This window comes from Dipodomys merriami, unplaced genomic scaffold (genome assembly GCF_024711535.1).
Source record: "Dipodomys merriami isolate MVZ:Mamm:240054 unplaced genomic scaffold, mDipMer1.0.p SCAF_1, whole genome shotgun sequence".
In the NCBI taxonomy this organism is placed as follows: domain Eukaryota; kingdom Metazoa; phylum Chordata; class Mammalia; order Rodentia; family Heteromyidae; genus Dipodomys; species Dipodomys merriami.
The window spans coordinates 26,267,096-26,289,681 of NW_027202270.1; the positions used below are offsets into that span (position 1 = coordinate 26,267,096).

The 22,586-nt window shown below is 40.3% G+C and overlaps 1 protein-coding gene across 2 annotated transcripts in view; it reads left to right on the forward strand.

The window, feature by feature from the left end:
- Klf7 (KLF transcription factor 7) overlaps positions 1 to 22,586 on the forward strand; it is a 90,582-nt gene that overhangs the window by 40,901 nt on the left and 27,095 nt on the right. Inside the window, exon 2 of one of the 2 annotated variants that reach the window (XM_070018514.1) lies at positions 1,648 to 2,275. In XM_070018514.1, coding sequence (XP_069874615.1) covers positions 1,648 to 2,275 — 628 coding nt within the window. The remainder of the gene's footprint in view (positions 1 to 1,647; positions 2,276 to 22,586) is intronic. The other variant, XM_070018523.1, reaches the window with a different exon arrangement.

Genomic DNA, 22,586 nt, shown 5'->3' on the forward strand with positions numbered 1-22,586 from the left:
AGGAGTAAATGGTCATTTCTTGTAATAAGATGCAAAAAAATAAAGGGGGAAATTTGGGGACTGAAATTCAGAAAAGGGAGGTATGAGGATAATGCAAATTTCTGGACCCAAGAAGATAGTATTGGAGTACTATTGGTTTACTGAGCCAGAGCTATAATTTAATCAATAAGTAAAACAAAATCCAAGCTTACTTTTCCAATAAGATTTTCTTGATGAATACCTCCATATTAGAAGGAGGTAGTTCATTCCCCACTCCCCGGTAATGACTTTCCAGCACACTTTATAATGTGCTGATCATTTGGTATCATATTCCTCTGTAAATCCATGCCACTTTTACCTTCTGGTCATTTATTTTGCACATGAGCTATGTGGATCTATTATCCTGTCTTCTTCTAACGCATACAATGAAACCCTGCACCTTGCCTACTTGCCTTAAGCACGGTAGTTCAATGAATATTTGTGATGTCAGTGTTGAATGAAGACTGGAATCATTCACTAGTTATTAGTTCCGATCATTAAAAATCAGCTGTGAGACCCAAGGCAGATTCCTAGTTAAGAATCTGGTTTTCGTATTCAGTAATACAGAGTTTAACCAGAAGTATTCTGATTGAAAAACCAGTCTTTTGAGATGTCACCAACATAAAATCCTTGAACATAGCTAGGTATATCATTAAGATACATTCTTAACAGAATAAAAGCGTAGAATCAGAACATTGGTTGGAAACATACACACTTTACTGAGGCAGTAAATTTGGAGCTAGTAGGGTTTAAAATTTGCCACTAGTGTTTCTTTGTTGAAGCCCAGAAGACAGAGAAAATTGAGCTGATGGTGCAAGTTAGCAACATAGTTTTATACAAGAATCAAGAATGGTAGAATTTTTGAGTGAGAAGAGCGTTAGCATTCAAACTCAGTTAAGTATCTACTTTTACCATAAAAAGTGCTTCTCTCTTCTTACAAAGATTTATGAGCACTATGAAATTCAACTTTTGGGTTCTTCTTTATTTCCTTATCAGGTGAAAATTTTATATGGGGATATATAAAGTCCTATCTTTAGCAGGGCTCAGAAACTGTCTTTGAACTCATTTTTTTTTTTTATCAAGTAATGGGACCCATGCCCCTTACCACATAGTATGTGACAGGGATATTTGTAATTCTTTACTGTGAGCAACAGGAGTTTTGTTTTATGCCTAACAGGTACAGTAATGGGCATTCTTTTGAATAATAACTCCCTCCTGACATGGAATCTCTGTTTGAGGCAGGACTTGATGCCCAAAGCATTCTCCCTGCTGAATTAGGATTGAAGAATAAGAGATAATTGGGATTGAAGAATAAGAGATCATGATTTTGCCAATCTGGTGTTCTCTGGGATCTTGAAGGTGTGAGATAATTATATCCACGTTTCTAGTTTTCCTTCGTTGATCGCGGTAGGTGGAAGTCACCTTGCTGAGTGCGTCCATCATATTCAGAGCCTCCATAATAAAGGCCAGACCATTCAGCCCAAGAATTTGAGATACCAGGCACGGAAGCCTTCTCTGTTCCTTCCCCTTCTGCCTGTCCCCCCCCCCCCAATCCCCCTCCCCTGCCCCCTTCCTGGTGTCCTGTGCCTCTGATGGTTATTTCTCTCCCTCCTTCCTTCCTCTCTGCAGACATGCCTTGAATTGGAACGCTACCTACAGACAGAGCCCAGGCGGATCTCGGAGACCTTTGGCGAGGACTTGGACTGCTTCCTCCGTGCCTCTCCTCCTCCGTGCATCGAGGAGAGCTTCCGCCGCCTAGACCCCCTGCTGCTGCCCGTGGAGGCCACCATCTGCGAGAAGAGCTCCGCCGTGGACATCTTGCTCTCTCGGGACAAGTTGCTCTCCGAGACCTGCCTCAGCCTCCAGCCAACCAGCTCTTCTTTAGACAGCTACACAGCCGTCAACCAGGCCCAGCTCAACGCAGTGACCTCATTAACGCCCCCGTCGTCCCCGGAGCTCAGCCGCCATCTGGTCAAAACCTCGCAGACTCTGTCGGCCGTGGATGGCACGGTGACGTTGAAACTGGTGGCCAAGAAGGCTGCGCTGGGCTCGGTCAAGGTGGGAGGGGTGGCCGCGGCGGCCGCAGTGACAGCAGCGGGGACAGTCAAGAGTGCCCAGAGCGACAGCGAGCAAGGCGGGGTCGGGGCCGAGGCGTGCCCCGAGAACAAGAAGAGGGTGCACCGCTGTCAGTTTAACGGGTGCCGGAAAGTTTATACAAAAAGTTCCCACTTAAAGGCCCACCAGAGGACTCACACAGGTAGTGGTACAAGTTGACCGCACGTGGTTTCTTTGTCCTTTCCTTTTGCTCTTCACGCGGTGGGATGGGTTCCTGTTGGTTCTAAGAAGCCACCTTCGAGGCCCATCCGAGGGTGGGTAGAGAGGCAGGAGGACCTGGGTGGGGAGGCAGGGCACGCATCAGGCCTCCCCCTAGGACCTCAGGGTGGGGACCCCCCCCCCACAGGTCCTGGGTTTGCCCCTGGCTGGCAGTGCCAACCCCAGTGGAGAATCGAAATGGCAGAAGGGGGTCTCTGGCCCTGTGACTCGCGGATGTGGGTAGGTGATAGTCTTCCATTCTCTGCCCAGACGCACGCCATTGTTTGATGAGTATTGCCCTGCAGGTGTGAGGAACATTGGTGTTAGCATCCACAGCTAAACCAGGTAACCAGAGTGTCCCTCCTCACCCTCCCCCCCACCCAGCCCTGATTTCCCATCAAAGTCCCCAACAGCAGGAGGGTTTCAGAGTTCATTAGATGTGATCATGCAATAATTAATTGGCATCTCCTCTTTTGCATTGTTCTCTGGCGCGTGCTTTATAGAGAGATGGCAGAATTGCTTTTTAATGAGCTTGTTACTGAGAAGTTGCTAAAGTGATTACATTGCTATGTGTGTGGTAAGGATGTTTGGCAGGGAGAGAGGGTCTGTGTATGTGACTATCGGCTTCTGAGGTGATCCCAAGGAATCATGTTGGTCTTTGGAGGCCAGTGGATCATCTCAAAGAGTGGGGTTTATGCAGAAAGGAGGGAGATTGGTATTTTCATTAAGACTATCTTTGTTCTCTGTGTTGAGCTTGAAGCTTTGGGTGGTATCTCTCCTTTGGTCTGCAAGAGTGCCACTAAGAGCAATTACTGTGATTGGTGGTTTTTAAGTGGGTCACTAATGGCGTCTTACTTGTATGGCTTTTGCATACTGCAAATCCCCAAAGGTATAAGTGGCAGAGTATGAGCGCTCTCAGTGAGAAGCGGATAAGCATATGAGGTGGAAGAAGTGTCTGGTGCTTTGTGGGGAATCTGTGGACTGTGTCTCCAAGGAATTGTGCACTAGAAAGACCATTGGCGAGAAAATCAGAGCAACCCAGATTCTACTTCTGACTCTGCCACTGACTGACTTAGTGACTGTGTGTTCCTTTATTTCCCTAGACCTTGTCTTTTATATCTCTCTGACAGTGTGGCCCCTTTGAGCTGATGTTCTAACGGTTTATATAAGGTTTTTGTACAACACTGAAGAACTCTGCTGAAGTAAGAATACATAATGTGTAACTAGAAGAAATCACTGTTTTGAACCTCAGTGTTACTTCTAGGGGATGATGAGCACTGACATTGATTCCTTACATACCAACCTCTGTGTGTACTCCTTTGACTGAACTTAGTTTCTACAGTGGCTCTGTTTTGCTCGTGGGCTAGTCTCCAATAGAATGTTTGAATCCTGTGTTCCATTTGTGGCTTCCTATGAGAATCTTTGCTTACCTTCTCCACTCCGCATACACCCATACTAATGCTTCCTACTATTGTAAGTCTTTTCCCTCTATGGTATTGTTCTGAAAGTAATTTTTATTTCTATTCCTCCCTAAAGTCATTGAGTAATGACAAGACACTGCCATGCTCCCAGGTCTCAGTGCATGACTCATCTCCTGTCCCCACAGGAAGCCAGGGAAAGCAGGGTGAGGCAACAATGTCGAGGGCTTTAGAATTCATGATTATGGACATGAAGCGTCCTATGGAAGCTGGAGAGCTGTGGGGAAGCAGAAGTTCTTTGGGGGGCTGAGGGGAGGGGGCGGTGATCAGAACATTTTCTTTTCTCCCTCCCTTTTCTCCAACAGAGATGTCAGAAGGGTAAACAGTATGATTGCTGCATTATTTGCTGCTTTGATTTTTGAACAGTATCTATTCAGAGTGATTACCAAGGTGCTGTTTACTAAGGTACTCAGTGTCTATAACCACTTGTTATGGTGGTTTGAAGTGGGAATGCTCCTCCCCATAGAGAATATACTTAAGGGGGCTCCACACATGACTGAAAAGTCTGTATTGTAGAATGGCTAACTCAGGTCAACTTGGGTTTGTGTCTGGCTCTATTTCTCCCTACATTTATGATTTGTATAAATTATTTTCTCTGATTCTCAGAATCCTCATCTGTAAAATGGGGACAATTATATCTACTTCATAGATTGTTTTGAAGATTGAGTTTGCAAATTATTCAACAAATAGTAAGAACTAATTAGCAATAGTAGTGGGGTTGTTTCCATTATTACTGTTGTTGTTGACATTGCATAGTGATGGCTGAATGAAAACGTTTTATATCAACTAGAAATAAGCCAGCTGGCCAGAGTTGAGTATCTCTGTGCAAGCTGAGTATCTCTAATATGGAAACTCCAAATCCAAAACGTTTCTAAATCTGAAACTTTTTGAGAGAAATTATAGAAACTTCCACAGCTGACCTCATGAGATGAGTTACAGTTCAAATACAAGTACACCAAAAATGTATAAAGCAACTTTCAAGGGAAGTATGTTATAAAGTATATATGAAATACAAGGGAATTTTGTGTTTAGAGTTAGGTTGCACCCCCAAGATATTTCAAATATTCCAAAATGGTCCTAAGCATTTCAGATTAAGGATACTCAACCTTTATCTCCAAAACATCAGCATAGTTTCTTTCCTTACTCCCAAGGGCTGACCGTCGAGGTGTGTAGTGATGGTGCTCATGCACATCAGTTGTGGAGGCTGAAGTGGATCCTGGGGGCGCTAATTCATGGAGGCTGGCAGTAATATTGAGTTCCACAGTACAGGAAGCAGTTGCAGTGCATCCTACAGAAGCACTTGCCCTGCAAACCTTTCCTCACACAAAAGCATAGAAGAGAGAGAGATGGAGGAGAGGGGAGGTAAATATAGGGGTGGTAGTGGAGGATGGGAGCAAGACTATGAATTAATTTGGATTAAATGGATGAGAATCAGAAGTATTTATTTGGAATTGGTGTGAATGGGGCACATGGGGAACTGAAAACAAAGGTGATAATTTATGTGGTGTGAATGAACTAAGAATAATGAAAAAAGCATGAAGGATGGAGTCAAGTTAAATGCAAACATATAAAGGAAGTGGGCTGTAAGAGCCGGAGGGCAAAGGTATATGGTGATGGCAATTGGGGTACCAAAGAGCAGGACTGGGGTGAGGAATGCTGCTGACCAAATGTTGCATTGAAGTTTTCAAAAATGGCCTGGGATGGATTCTGGCAAGGTGTGTGAGCATAGGACTTACTTTATTTCAATGGAATATTTCTTATCTTTCAGTTGGAGAGGTATTTGGAGACAGAAAATAAAAAAGGAAATAAGAAAACTATCCCAGAGAGAGACAGAGATAGAGGGAAAATATTGGCATTTTGTTCTCTAGAGTTTTTATATATATATATACATATATATGTATATATATAGCAATGTGCCATATCTCTTTTATATGGAAATATGTTCTAAAGGAGACACCATTGGAAAAATGAAATGAAATAAAAAAATGAAATGTGCGAGTCTTCTCTGCATAAAGACAAATACATTGTGGGTGACATGATTTATTTGCATTGAGAATTTTCTTTAAAATGTTATTCATTTAATCTTTAGACAGAAGTTACTGAGCTAGAAAAGATATGCACTCTTTTTCCTTTTGTTTCTTGAAGTTGCTGGATCTGTCAAACGTTTTGTATTAAGCAATAAGGTGTTTTAAAAAAAATAGCAGATGTTCAAGTTGGTAGTTGGGGTACCAAAGAGTAAGGATGGGTAACCAGACTGGAAGTAGAAGGTATAGACTGCAAAGGGGACAGTGAGGATGCTCGGAGGCAGCAGATTCTGAGTGAAAGGAGGCATATGAAAGTAGACATGTGATCTCTTCATTGGGAATAGCACTGGATGCAAGCAGCAGTGGTAGCCAGGACACCCATTCTGCTCTGTGGCTTTTGTGTAATATATTTTTCTTTCTCCATAATTCAACCACTGTGATCATAGATATGTCTATTTTTTTAGAGGGGGAAGACAGGCTAAATAGTCCTGTTTTGATGTGCAGAGAAACTTCATTTCCAATATTTGAAAAATCTCTTTTTTATTATGCCTATTTCCTGCCAAACACAATTTGTTAAAATGTTAAATAGTTTCTATGCAAAGAAGAGAAAGAATTATTTTCCAACTGTCTTCTTGGTCACGTCTCAGAAGAAAGAATATCTTGACATTGAAATGGTACTTTGTGCTAAGACTTTGCTAATTTGGAAATTCATATGAAAATGTGGCTACATTTATATTATTAAGAGTGAGTCATCTTGGTAAAGTCAGAACAAAGGCTAGCAGTAAAATCTCAGAAATGTGAAGAAGCCATATTCTCCTGGGTCTCTTTGAGGCACTCCTTCTATAGGTGAATGGCTGGAATCTGACAGGCAGGGGCTGGTAGCTTTTTGCCCTGATGGGATGCTTTTCACGTAATGGTAAACACAAGTGTGCCATTTGCTTAGCATTCTGTATCTGCTTTTGGGAAGGGCTGGTTGAATCAAGAGAGAACACTATCTCTAAGTTCAATAAGGATTTATCATTTATTTTGAAAGGAAAAGATTGCTAAAAAAAAAAAAAAGCCAAACAAAAATGTTATATTTAGGAAGTAAACAAAAGTGGTTATGTTATATGCATAATGAAAATTCCTTTAAAATTTGAGACACAATTAATTTTACTTGTTCAACCACTATTACTAAATCACGCACTATGTGCTAGGCATTGTTTCACGTCTTTTCCAAATATTAGCCTTTTAAATGGTATGAGTACTATCTTATTTAAGAGACAACCCAGAGAGAAAGAGAGATCCAAGTAATTTTCCCAGCTTGTTCATAGGTGATTGAGAAGGACCTGGACTAAACAATATTGCTCTTAACTTTCATGCTAACTAATAATAAAGAGAAAGTCAGAAAGTCAGGTGATATTTTTTTGTAAGCTTTTTTTTTGAGATAGTGGTGTTTGAACACAAGGCCTTATGCTTCCTAGGCAGAGGTTTGACCATTTAAACTATGCTCCCAGCTCATAATTCATGAATAGATAATGAAAACTGAATAAATAGATAAGAAGTAGCAGAGTCTTTAAACATATTGCCTCACCAGATAACTAAGGACAGGAATAAGGAATTACAAAACAAAATTCTTCCATTTTCAGGCTTATCCACTGTTCTGGTTTCTGTAGCTATGGTTATTATAGCCATTACTATTACCCTTTTTTAACTGTGAGGTCAAAGAGAGAGCTAATATATAGTCTCAGTTTACACACTGAAATGATAGATGTTAATCTCCATTTCTATGAAATAAGACAAACAAGCATTATCACATATAAGGGAAACTGTGGACCAGCAATGTAAAAAAGCCATAGCCTTAGGATGTGCAAATTCCCATTGGCAAAATTAAATTCTGACCCATGTCTTTTGTCCTTTAGGTTGGCATCTAATTTAATGGGTCACCTTGCTTCTTATTTTCTGTATTTGTTCTTCAGTCATTACACAATGGTTTTGAAATGTCCATCAGTGTCATGAGCAACCATCAAGGGAGAAGAAAGCAACTTACTCTAAGAAATCTAAGGGGAGGCTGGCACCAGTGGCTCATACCTATAATCCTAGCTACTTAGAAGGCTAGATCTGAGGACTGTGGTTCAAAGCCAAACCAAGCAGGAAAGTCCATGAGACTCTTACCTCCAATAAACCACTAGAAACCTGGAAGTGGCATGGTGGCTCAAGTGGTAGAGCTCTAGCCGTGAGCTGAAGAGCTGAGGAACAGTGCCCAGGCCCAGAGTTCAAGCCCCAAGACCAACCTCCCCACCCCCACCACCAAAAAAAAAAGGAAATCTAAGGGGAGGAGCACATCAAATGAGAGTAAAGGTTTCCACTAGTAGGAGGCAACTTGGAACATTCAGAAATTTAAAAGTCACTTGTCTCTTTCTGCACAGGGTGATTATAGATACTGTTCATCCTTTATGTGATGCCAATGAGATAATACAGTAATTTATATAAGTAGAAGCCAGGTGTAACAGCAGGATAAAATTAAATACTTCAGACTCACACTGTAGGGGGCCTATCACCCACTTTCAACTTCCTCAGTACCATAGATGAGAATTCTGTGGGTTTATACAATAGCAACTGAAATTGGGGGCAATTTTAAGACATTAAAGGGCCTTTCAGATGTTCACATACATAGCTGCTAATGAAGTTTATCCATGTGTTAAAGCAGAAACTCATTAGAGCCCGATTATGGGACACAAACTAAAAGAAGGGTTAAATAGTTCCAAGGTGGGGAGAGTGTAATGGGCAAGTTTGATACTTGGGGTTTAACATATTCAGGAGCTTGACAGGAGTTTGGAAAGGAATGTCAAAGTGAGGTGGTGGAGAATAATTGCTAGGAGAATTTTATGATTCAGGAAAAGTCTTAGAAATTCACTCTTAACATTTATGAAGATAAATTTATGTAAACACGCATTTGGTACAGTGGTTTAAACTCTGCATATACACAATAAGCACATTAATTTTATCATTGTAATATGGTAATAAATACAGGTTTCATGGGATGCAATTCCAGATGTCCTTTTAATGGATAATTGGTAGTCACAGTAAATAAGTACGTTAAAAATAAGAACCAAGAAGGAAGAAATAGCATGAAATTAATGAGTGTTTCATCATAAATGTTAGTTTTTGAGCACTAGACAAGACACTCTTCCTTCTACCATCTATGAGAACTCAGCTTTTCGATACAGAAGCCTCAAATGTAGTTTCATAACACCATTAGATTTGGAACTTGTTCTCCAAAGAGACTATAGCATTGATTAGGGTGAGAAGCTGTATCTGCTCCAATAAGTGTTAATAATCATAGCAATCATGGGTATCCTGTGTATACAGATGGGAAGGTTCGAGCAAAGTTCAAGAGAGCTTTGTAAGGATTGAAGGAAGGCTAAGATGATGTTGTAAGAACTTATTGGTACTAGGCAATCATTGTTACATATTACCTAAAGTCAAAACAATAATAGAATGGTTCTGTTTCAATTAGAGTTGAAGAAAGTAGTGTGTCATTTATAAAAATCCTTTTAAAAAGTAACTTGGAAATGATCCTTGCTTTTTTTAAAAAAGTTAAACTATTTTTTAAAAATACTTGTAGGGGCTGGGAAGGTGGCTCAGTGGTAGAGTGCTTGCCTTGCATGCATGAGGCCTTGGGTTTGATTCCTCGGCACCACATACACAGAAAAAGCTGGAAGTGGCACTGTGGCTCAAGTGGTAGAGCGCTAGCCTTGAGCTGAAGAGCTGAGGGACAGCATCCAGGCCCAGAGTTCAGGCCCCACTACCGACAATAATAATAATAATAATAATAATAATAATAATAATAATAATAATAATAATAATAATAATAATAATAATGATAATACTTGTAAATTGATGTCTGTCTTTGAAATTTATTCAGTTTGAATACAGTAAAAGTTACAGTTGAAAACTTGGTAATGGATCAGGACACAAGCTTCTCATGTAAGGAAGTTAGTTCTGATGAGGCAATGGAACTGTCTGGGCTCTGCTATGCCCTGCAGATACTAAATGAAGAAAGCCTGATCCCTACCAGCTAGGGAAGTTCTACTTGTCTCAACCCTAATGGTAGAAAACTGGGTGGTTCTGGGCAAGCCAGTTTGCAGAATCTCAAATCCTTCCTTCTATATTCTCCTCTTGATACCCTTCCTTATTCCTCTCTTCTGGCCTTTGTGACCTTCCTCATCCTCTTTCACAGAAAGCTCAGGTAGCAACACATTGTTGTATTATACGTCTGTTAGTCAGAATATGGCATATGCATTTCTTGTAATTTTCTTAATTCTCACTTATGGGAGACTACAGAATTTCAAGAATTTTCAAGTAAGAGACACACTAGGGAAATAGCTGAAACCATCCCCCACTCCAGGCTGTACGCCACTGGCTTTTCTGCATTTTCTGAGTGACTTCTTTCCAACTATGTGTCCAAGGTAAGGCAAGACCATTCAAGATAACCAAAACACAGTCGAATTTTAGTGCTATCACTATTTAGTCAGCTGAGGCTGGAATTATTATTCCCCTCTCCAGCAGTGGTCCAATAGTCAGGCACCTGATTGGCTTATGTAATAGAGCTCAAAACAGCAATATTATTTAAGAATGTCTACAGTTACAGACACAATCTGTCCCATATTTCTGTTTACCTTATGTTCTCCTTTACCATTTATACCTGTGGAGGTAGGTGGGTTGGGAACTGATCTAGAATTGGACCACATGTGCTTTCATGGAATAAAAGATCTGAGTGCACTCCATTGCCACTTCCTTACAAAGCAAAAGTCCAGCTTTACACTGAACCTGTCCTCTCTGGCAGACCCCCTTTTTTTGCTATCCTTCTGTGTTGTCTTTTCTTCCCTTAAAAATGTTATTTGCATTCTCCTAAGTTTGCTTTGATTTTTGTTTGCAAAATAAGATGTAATTCTAATTTCAAACACTTTATAATATAAGTGACTCAACTAGAACATAAAACATATACTTAGGCTTCTTCTATTGTTTCTGCTCTCAGAATCTATCTTTTTCATTGCCTCAATTCACAATGTAGTGTGTGTGTGTGTGTGTGTGTGTGTGTGTGTGTGTGTGTGTGTGTGTGTGTGTGTGTGTGTGTATCTGAGATCTAAACTTAGGGTCTTCTAAGTGCTCTTCCACTGAGCTAAAATCTCCAACCCCCACGATTTCTATTTCATCTATGGAATTCAGCAGAGTATTATATACTCTTCTCAGATAAATATACAAAAAAATTTAACTTCCCAACACATTGGAATGGGATAGTATTTTCTGTTCATCTAGATAAGCTAAAGATAATGAAAGCTATCAATCCTTTTGTTTGCAAGCACAGGGGCTGAAGCCATCCTGAGGTGAAAAAGTCCTTTTCTTCTATGTACAGAATTGCCCAATTAGGTGTTATGTATGTGACATTTCCTTTGGAACCCTTACTGTTTTCATAAAAGTCTGTCCAAAGGAAGGATATAGATTGTTCTGATGTTGAAGTTAGTGGTGGGAGACCCTCGAAGTCTACTGATGTCCTAACAAATGTATAATTATACACTCTGTTTACTAATGAAGAGAACACAAGAAAAAGATTGGCTCTGGTACAAAATCTACTATATAGAAACAGAAGATGTAGGGAATATATTTCAGTATACCTGTATAATCATCGTGGTTAAAATTTTCCATCTTCATTTTCTGTACGCATGTAGTTTAATGTCACCTCAGTGGAATTCATTGCTTGATTATGAACTCATCTCATTATAGAATATCACAGCATCCTTCACCTGAAATATTGACTTCTCATATTGAATTCCCAATTGATCATGAGCCTATTGAAACTAGTACTAGTATCTTAGAAAGAGCAACAAAAGATATATCTCCCTTCTCTGATATAGGTAATAAGATGTTTTATGTGCCTAGTGTTCAGGAGAGAGCATCAGAAAATCAATATGGATAAATTCAAGCACACAGTGGATTTAACCTATTTGTAAATGTAGTGTCTAGCAAAATGATAGATATATTGTTAAATATCCTTTGTTTCACTCACATGTGTGTATTTTCATATGTAGAAAAGGTATCAAAAGTTATTTAGGCAGACAGTGTTTCATTGGCTTTTTTGTTTTTACATTCTTTATTGTTGTTGTTGTTGTTTAGTGTCTCAAGGCTTATACTAAACTGAATTTGAAACTAAATACTGTCATTACAGAAGTTTCACCCTCCCCCCCCCCCCAAGTTCTTCTAGTTTCTCTAGGGACAAAATAATGGTTGCTTGAAGCAGTGGAGAAACAGTAATTAGGGCAAATAGTAATACTGTGCATGATTGAGGAAAATGTGAGGATGGGGGAGAAAAATGCAACAGACAGACTTGTACAGCTTGTTACTAGGAAACCACATCAGCATTAAATACAGTGTGCTAATTGGCTATCCTGTTTCTGCCTGGGTACCAGCCTGGGCCTGCTACACAGCTGTTTCTGCTCTTTCTGGTTGCTAGGTAACTGCATCATTTCCACCCCCCTCCCCCTTTGTATTCTGGAGGGTAATTGGCTACTTCTGCTCCTGGTGTTGCTGCTGGGTACCAGTCTGGGCCTGCTGCTCTGCTGTTTTCCGGGGGGATTTAATGGGGGGATGGGAGGAAAAGAGAAGGAAGATATGCTGGCAATTAATGGAGCATAAGTGCAAATTCTACACAATGTCTGGCACCTGCGTCTCCTTGTCCTGCTTTCTCAACTAAATCATTTAGCTATGAAAACACATTAGACTCTTGAAGTCTTTCTTTTTTTCACCTACCTTATGAATGTAGTTTAAAAGAAATAAGCCACTGAAGATTTACCATATAAATAATAGATTTGATCTTCTTAAGAGAAAAGCTGACAAAATATTATGCAGTCTTATTTAATATGGTCACCTAGTAGATGTTAAAATGACTAACTTAATAACAACACAGCAGCTTTAATGTCTTAAGGACAGTACTTCTTTATCTCTTAAATAGATCAAATTCTTTTGTAATACTTCTTCATGATATACACAATACAAAGTACAAAGTAAAATGGACTAAAAGCATTACAGGATTTCTCCCTACTGTTTTATTCTCTGTGAAGTTGTAATGGGAAGCTTCTAGCCCCTTCAGACTTTCTGTTATATGCACAGCACAAGATTGGGACCAATCTTGAAGATGATACCATTAGATTGATGTGGAATTAATTCAAGTTGTATACAATTTAGTCTTTTATCACAAGTGAATAAATGTGGGGGAAACATATGTGTGTGTGTGTGTGTGTGTGTGTGTGTGTGTGTGTGTGTGTGTGTATCTGAAATCAATTTCGTGATTTAAAAACATTTAAAAGTGCAATTACTTTTCAAATAGTTGTCATCTTCTTGCTTAAGTATAAATTTCCATTTCATCATTATTGAAATTCTCACTAGAAGTGTGAGAAGGAAGATTCTTCAGAAGTGAAGTCATGCTCCAAGGAGATTTTACTTTAAATGGCTGAGAAAGTCTATGTAAATAAAACTTTATCCCCCCTGGGAAGGAGCTGTTTTATTTAGGAAACTCAGAGCATGTTGTGTGACTATGCCCAGAAATAGTTAGTAAAGGCAACTCTTATTTGACACTAATGGCTAGTGCTAGTTACCCACACTAATGAGATTTACCATTCTCTCCTTTCAAAAGTGGAGCAGGAAGAACTTGATTCTGGGCTACAAGCCCTACCATTATAAGATAGGATTAGGCTCTGTTGAATCATTACTGCTTAATATATATTTAAATATATATTTATAGAAGACCTCAAACTAGTCTGAGAAGAGAATGTTGAAGTGTTCCATAGATTTTTAAGGAAATTGACCAGCCATTGGTAGCATTCAAAGAGTAAGAGAAAAACCTTATTATGAGAGGGTAATTACAGAGCAGCTGTGGTAATATTTCTGCTCCGTGTAAGAGGGCCAGTTGTTAATCACTCATAAATATTTGTCTAATAACAGCCTTATTCATTTTCTTGTAAGAAACTATCAAGTTTGAATAGAATATTCCTTTACCACTGGACAAGTTTTACATTCTGACTTAGGGAGGTAGTTTGGATTGTTAGGATAGTTTAGTCTTTGTTGATGGTAGATTACCAGAATAACACTTTTTCTTGTTTTTATTTATTTTTGGCTTTTTTGTTTATTTATTGTTGTTGTAAAGGTGAGGTACAGAGAGCAGTTATGGTCACATGACTCAAGAGTACATTTCTTTTTGAACAATGCCACCCCTTCACTCACAATTTTTCTAAAACATAATTATCCTTATTTGCCTAAAAATCCAAGTTAGAACTGGGTGTTTGTCTTGCCCAGCCCTCCCTTTCCTTTACATATTATTTGGATTGTCCTCATTTTAGAGTAATGATAGCACAGGGGTTCAAGCCCAAGAGATATTCAATATGGCTCTGTCAACCTGTAGACTTCCCTAAGTTCTGAAAATAGGCTTACTAATACTCATGCTACTCAGAGCTACTCCCTATTTTATCAGGTGAATCAGCTGACAAATCTGGAAAGAAGAATCTGATGGCAGCTTGCTCCCCAGAAGAGCTGCTGCAAACTTGTAATATCACTTAGTGGGAATCAGGAGGTACTCCTGGTAAGGGGCCAGTACCACGCCGTGCATAGGGACAGACCTAGATAACCAATATCTAACCAACAGCCCTTCAGCTGCACACCCCATGGCACCTGCTCCCCAGAACACTCCCACATACCTTCCCTGGTCTTTAAAAACCTTTTGAGACTAAAGAGGGTATAGCAGGAGTATGAATAACACCTGATGGTTCAAGGTGGGTACTAGGACCTCTGCCCAATGGAAGAGTCCATTGCATAGGAGTGCAAACCTTTTAGTCCAACCATTTTCTCAAATGTCTGGTCATTAGTTGCTTAATGCAGTGGGTCTCAACCTGGGGAGGTTTTTTTCCCCCTAGGGACAGTTGGCACAGTCTGGAGTTGTATTTATTTCATTGTCACATCTGGGAGTGGGGGTGCTACTGACAGCTGGTGAATGGGGACAAGATGCTGCAAATATCCCACAATGCACAGAGCAGCCCTGTAACAAAGAATCATCAGTCTTAAGTGTTGATGCTGCTGAGGTGGAGCAACCCTCCGAGTTGCTTTGGACAACGTGTAACATATTCCCTTAATTGTTTAAGACTATCCTCAAGGTCTTGCTTTCCATTTTCATGATCTTTCACAATATTGGCCAAATAGAAATTTTAACTGATTGACTTCTGTTGAAACTTTAGAAGATATGGCTATCTGCTGTCTTTCCTCTTATAGTGTGAAGACAATGACCCCAACTCTGCCGAATGCTTAGCTTTCTATATTTAACATTCACAAGTGCCATTCCTTCCCTTTTGTGGAAAGCTCCTCAACCTGTAATAATTTGAGATTTTGCTGAGGCAGGGGCTTGAATCTGATGAGCTGACAGGCTGGTATATAGGAGTGAGGCGTTTTGCCAGGAAATGGGCCTAGCTGACCAGGCCCTAACAATCTACTTCACCATGTGATATCATCTTTCTCTACCTGTCCTCTTGTGTAGCAGCCACCCCAATTTATAACACTTGTTTCCTTGTTATCGAAAAGAAGATTAGCTCTCAGGGCAGAAATAAGAGGGATGTGTTTCTGTCAGAAAATAGAACTTCTATTGGGAAAACTGTCTATTGCACTGCTATTTGCTAGTGGATTGCATTGCATTTCCTGTTCTTTACTGTTCTGGTTTGTAATACACCATGAGGAAAATGCGGGAAGCATTTTGAGTTCTTAGGGAGAAAGGTGCTATTTCTGGTGAAGGGATTTAAGTGGTGTTATCTAATGGACACATTCTCTTATGCCTGCATTTTGTCAGGAGATGTGAATTATGCATTGGCCCTTTTAGCTACATCCACATGCATAGAAAATAACACTGTCAGACATGCCATCCCCAGCAACAATGGACAATATGCTGTTATAATTGTATGGCATTGTCCGTGCTGTTTGGAGATAATACTGCTGACATTATTCCTCTCGTCCATGTGAATGTGGCTGAGGGGAGGACGTGACATCTGTGGCTTTCACACAGATCAGCTTATCCCTTGCTACTTGGAGAGGTGGTTATTAGTGAATGGGTCTTGTAGGGTCATGGTGAGTGCCATGTTTTGGATCACAATTGTTATTGAACCTTAGTCTTAGTACCTATGGGGAATTAAAAATACTTATCTTGATGTCCTAAAGGTACAATTATTATTTAGCCACTTCCTCAGAGCACATTTGCCAAAGATGGGGTAAGCTATCACTAATTCAGACTGGCTTTTAAGGTAAGAAAGCGATTGGGTACCAAGACTAAAAATTGCTGGCTGCACTTTATTGCATTAGCCAAGTACACAGTAATATCACTTGTTATAGGGCATACTTAGTGATTTCATACATATGCTATCACTTAACCCTCACTTACCTATGGGATAAATATTTTCATTATACCCACTTTATAGATGAGGGAACTGAGGCTCAAAGTCATCACTGATGAACTGTAGTTGAGTTTGTGCTACTATGGACTTGTTTTGTTTTGTTTTTTCCTGTAAAGATGAGTTATTTAGAGGGCCTGACAGTACAGATACTGAATGAGTTTGGTTGTGTTTAGGGTTTAGGAAAATAAGTGTCTTAATAATTTCCACCCTTTCTTAGCTCAGGCATCTGCTAAGTATGAGGTATTACTTACTTATCTAAAATAACTATTACTTCAGAGTAGCTAAGAAAATTGGATGATTGGTATGTGCCATTTTGATCAAACTTTGGAATAGTTTAGTTGTTCTCCCCCACCCCCCCGCCCCACCGCCCATTTAAGAAAGCAAGCAACTTGGAAAGATGTAAAAAAAAAACAAGGTATTAATATTTTGAAATGATTATGAATATACTGTTTGTATATTGTAAGAGTTTTCTGCCAAAAAATAGTAGAAAAATTTCTCTGACCCTTTAAAAGAGTATTTTAGCAATCTCCTTCTATTATAAAACTGAAAAATACAAATGAAGGAGCCTTAAAGAAACAAAGGATGCAATAAATGGCTAGAGCTTGGCATCTGAGTTGTATATTCCTGTTGGGTTCATGTCAGAGTTTTTCTAGGTGGGTTTCAACAAGTTATCTCGGTGCCTTTGTTTTTGTAAATAAAAATGGAATAAAGGATAATTCTGTTTTGTGCCAGCTGATCCTTTTTGCTCCCCTTTTTGAAGATAGTTATAGATGAGCTGAGTTTTTAAAGAGCCCCTGGTGAATTTAGGAGCTCATAAGTCCACTGAAGAGCAAAGACCTCAAATTCAGATTACAGTTTTGCCAACATATGCTATGGACAATCCTCAGTCAGAAAAGCATACAGTAGAAAATAATAGTGAGTATTTTCTCTGTCTTTGAGAGATTCAAAGAAAAAGCAGGCATTTTTCTCATCGAAGGGGAAATTCCTAGGAGGTATATAGCATACGTGACCCTGAGGGCTCACAGTATTGGGAGATGGTTGGCCTGTGGATTTTTTCTTTGTATGATTCGGTGATCCTGTGCATCTCTGTACTTTCAAACTTACTCCCTGTCCCATTCTGCCTGCCAAGGAAATAGCCCTAGTAAGTCATTACAATTTGATGTTAGCCCTTTGCTTGCCTGACATTCGCTGCTAAGCATTTAGAATGCATACCCATCTGCATATCATTTCTTCCTTCCCACTGTCAGAAGCTGAAGTTTTTCTGTGACTTTCAGTGGTTTCCTTCTACAAAAAGAAAGAGAGAAAGAGAACAGAGAGAAAGAGAGAGGAGAGAGAAAGAAAAGAAAGAAGGAAAGAAAGAAAGAAAGAAAGAAAGAAAGAAAGAAAGAAAGAAAGAAAGAAAGAAAGAAAGAAAGAAAGAAAGAAAAGAAAGAAAGAAAGAAAGAAAGAAAGAAAGAAAGAAAGTTGAATGAGCAAAGCCGGGGAGAACATTTTGTGCAACCTTCCTACTGTGTTCTTGCACAAGTTAGAAGGACGAACGGCACAAAGCTCGTGGGGTCAATGATCACTAACTCACCACTACACATTTTTTAAAACCTGTTGTGAGAAGAATAAAGCAATAATTAAAACGAACTGAACAGCTTTTGCTCTACTGAGGCATTAAATCTTTGTGTAAACACAATGACATTGTACAAACATAGGTCTTTTCAGAAGGGTGATTTAACTTAGCAAAACCACTGAAATTTGAGGTCTCTGGGTCAAGGGCCTATTTTGACACAGTTTGAAAGGTCACCTGCTTATTTGTGTCTGTGTTCTACTGCAGAAGGCCTAGAGCCAATGTGGTTCCCTGCTTACCGCCACAGGACAAAGGATTGCTGGCTGGCATTTTCAGATAGCAGTCTGTGACAAGCAAGAGGGAAACTGCACACAATGCGAGACTCTACAGTGCCCATGAGCCAGCGGGGAGCACTTGGGGATCTCTGGAGCCCAGGCAAAGAGGCAGCTTGGATGTGGAGAAAATAGCCGATATAAAATATAAATGTGTTTATTATTACACTGTGCCTATGCTATATAATTTTACACACACTCATATTTATGATTTATGGTCTCTGGTCCATGTGGAAGAGAAGCTTGCTAATTTACCCCAATTGATAGGGAGGCCTCTGAAGATGCTCAGACTGAAAGGAGCTGAAGTGAGAGGGGAAAATGGTCTCCTGAATCACCCCTCCCCCCAAAGGAGGGGGCAGGTACTGCTGTGTCAGAGGCATCCTTTGTTCATTTATTTTGATAAGCAGAGTTATGCTTTAATTATTCATGGTAATGCTTGTCTTGGAAGGAACAGGCCCCTGATGGTATGGCAGCCTAGGGTGGGTGTTTGGTTCTGTGTGGTGGACACTATAAGATCCAGCCTCACTCTTGGTGAGATTTGTCATGTTTCACCTGGGAGAGGTGAGAAGAGCCAGAGAGGTTCATTTACACCCACTGCCCTCTCTGAAGAACTGGTATTGATTGACAAAGCTGGTAGAGAAGAAAAATGCCTAGCAATCACAGCCCCCATTTCTGGAATGTTCTCTGCACATGGAATAGCCTAGTAGTTCTTACCTGTATTCTTTTATTGGCTCCATATAAGGCAAGCAGGGCTATCTTCTCTTAGGGATGGGAAAACAGGAGCCTAGAAGGATCTGGGGGTAACCACCTAATAAGTGGTATGCTGCAGTCACTAACACTAGTCTGACCCCATGGCCTGTTTACTGGCAATTTCGTATTAGAATTCTTTAGGGAGGAAACCAAGAAAGATGCACCACCACCAGAGCAATGACCCCACCCCCTTTCACCCAGGGGTCCCATTTACTGTGCTTTCAACCTATTTCCTAGTCTTAGCGTCAATTACTATCATCATTTCCGGCAACATTCCAAAGTGTTTCTTGGCTTGGCAGAATTGGAGGTACTTGTTCTGGGAGCTGTTGAGAAGGAAAGCACTTTGGAACAGCATGCACTAATTCCAACATCCCTAGGGTATCTATATAATCTTGCTCCAACCCTGTGCAGGGAAATCTCATGCAAACAGGCTACTGTGACTCCAGGATGCTTGATGAACCATAAATACTGGAGGTCAGATGCTGAACAGCCCATCCGCTCTTGGCATCCAGATCCTGATTCTGCAGACAGCCTTGATCCATCCCCACCACATAGAGGCCTGGGCATTTCTTTCTACATGCTTTATGTTTGTTTACTTCCCTCTAGCTGCTGTCCTCTTTCTCCTGGATGGTTGTAGAACCTCCTAGAGAATCTCGTCTCATTCGCTCATTCATTGTATATAGAGCCATGTTTTCAAAGCACAAATCTAATCATGTTATGCCTCTTCTTTAAAGCTCCCTGTGCTTACCATTGTTCTTAGGATGATTCTGGTACTTGAACTCAAGGTCTTATACTTGCTAGACAAATACTCTACCTACCATTTGAGCCATGACCTCCATCCTCCACTCCCAGCCCTTTTGCTGTTAGCTTTTTTTATTTTGTTTTTCAGATAAAAGTGTCACACTTTTTAATCTGGCTGATCTGGGACTGCAATCCTGCTACCTCCTCCTTTCCCGTAGCTGCGTTTATAGGCATGTACCACCACACCTAGCCCATAAAGTTCACATTTTAAAGCAAGGCCTGTACAAGTGTTTTTTGATAGCAAGATGAAATGAGCTATGTATAAAGTTTTAAATTTTGTGCTCGTCACAATTTAAAAAGCAATTAAATTAATTAATTTATTCTAGTACTATATTTTGTTTAACCAAATATTATTGAATTATGTGATCAGTACTGACCATTAGTAATGTGCTATTTTTGTGTTCTTTCCTTTGTGGTTTTTCCTTCATCTTTGCAGACTTTGATGTCCTGTGTATACTGTTCACTTGTAACATACCTCCATTCAGATTGCTCATATTTTAAGTGCTCTGAAGCGATTTATGCTAATAACTCCAGAGTAGATGGTATGGGCTGTGTAAGTCTGGCACCGTCTGGCCCCTTCCTGTTCTCTACCGCATTGTGTCACTTCCGGTGGCACTTGTTCTGACCCTCCTCTTTGCCTAGTTTCTAGGCTAGGTATGGGAGAGGTTGTGGGCAAAGGAAGAGAGAATCTCATCCCTGCTAAGGAGTTGGAGGAAGTAGCCCCATATAGCTCTATCTTCACTCTACCTTCAGCAGGGATTCCTGGCATTGGAGTCTGAGGCCTTCCTTGTTGAGTGGCCTTCCTTGACGAGTTTCTATATAGAGCTGTGTCAGGTAGCACAGGTATCTAAGGTTGAGTCTCAAGACTGTGGAGGTTATATTCCTTCACTTATTTATACTTTAAAAGTTACAACTACTGTTACTGGGGTGCACTGAAATAGTTCAGCCCCAGGACTGTGAAGGTGAGAGTTCCTAGCTTTCCATCTTAAAGAATGATGCCTCTGGGGCTGGGAAGGTGGCTCAGTGGTAGAGCGCTTGCCTTGCATGCATGAGGCCCTGGGTTCGATTCCTCAGCACCACATAAGCAGAAAAAAAAAGCCGGAAGTGGCTCTGTGGCTCAAGTGGTAGAGCGCTAACCTTGAGCTGAAGAGCTGAAGGACAGCGCCCAGGCCCAGAGTTCAGGCCCCATGATCGGACCCAAAAAAAAAAAAAAAGAATGATGCCTCTTACACACTGAATTGATAAATGGTTTCATTCCCAGACCTCAGTTTCCTCATCTATGAAACAGGGTGGAAATACCATGTGTCTAGTGGGAGTTTGGAGAGGATTAGAGGACAGAATATATATAAAACCTTTGTGTCCTGTAGAATCTAGCATGTAGTAAATGCTTAATAAATATTAGCTTGCAGCCAGTTCCTCAGGATTTGTAAAGAAATCTTATCTTCTAAGGGGTGAAATTGGGCCACAAGTCATAACTCCAGATGATTATTTAAGAGAAACATTTATTGTCAAATTGGTTTATGTATAATATTTTATGCCTTTCTCCCATGATCCACAAGTATCTATTTGAGGAGAATAAAGAGAAAGTTCAGCTTGGCCATTCATACACTCTATAGAAAAAGCCAATTGAAGCAAAGTATGGTGGTATACATGTCCAATCCCAACATTTGTGAAGTAGAGTCAGAAGGACCACAAGTTCTAGTCTACCCTGGGCTACATAGCAAAACCCTGTAAGTCCAATAGGTCAGAAAAACACCAAAAAGGAAGTGAAGAAGGAAAAGACAGGGGAGGATAGAGAGAGAGACAAAAGAGAAGAAAGGATGAAAGAAAAGAGAAGGAAGGAAGGTAGAAAGAAGAAAAGGAAGGAAGGAAGGAAGGAAGGAAGGAAGGAAGGAAGGAAGGAAGGTGTTTTATTACCTGCAATGTTGTTTGTAGTTCTTGGTCCAAACCCTTTGGCTTTTTGAACAATGACACAATACAAGATTTAAAGTTGGGGGCACTATCTCTGATCATTAAATGATGTGATTGTCATCTCTTTATAGTTTCTCACTGGTCGCTAGCATGTTGCCTAAAACCATGTGATTGTAGACACTTCATTCACCAGGATAGCATATTGGATACTGAGTGTTGATATGAGCCATGATGCATGAAGGATATTTGTGTGGAGTCTTTTAATTAGCACATCTCTTATGTAGTGCTTTACAATAGATAAAGCACTTGTACACAAATCATCTCTCTTCACACTTCTCAATAGGCTTGTGAGGCTGGTGCCAAAAAGGGGATTAGCTCACCATTTTTGCTATGGAAGAAGCTGAGACTATTTCTAGTATGCTTAGTTAATTGTAAGCGCTGGGGTAGGACCTGAGCCTCCTGATGGAGGAGTGTGTATGTGTGTGTGTGTGTGTGTGTGTGTGTGTGTGTGTGTGTGTGTGTGTGTGTGTGTGTGTGTGTGTGTGTGTGTATGTGTTCCAGTAAACCTTACTGGCATGTAAGAAACCACTTCTGGATGCCCTGACATTCTTCCTAAAGAACAATAATGAGACTGAGATATGAAGTCGATTTTTATACTTTAGGTACTAGCCATTTGGACCCTGGACTGGCCTTAGAATCCATTAGATCATAAGTGAAACTTTTGTGTCAGAATCCCAAACTAACAGAAGCTTACAGACGTGAGATCTTATATGACATGCAGACTCTTAAATGGCTGTGTCAGAAGCTCTGCCTTCTCTCTCTCCCTTTGTTCCCCTCCCCTATTTCCATTCCTAAGAAATAGGTGCTTGTTGTATCTTTTCATTTCAAGATGGCTGCTGCTAAGCTGGCTTTCCAGGAATCTAGTTTACATGCAGCTATTT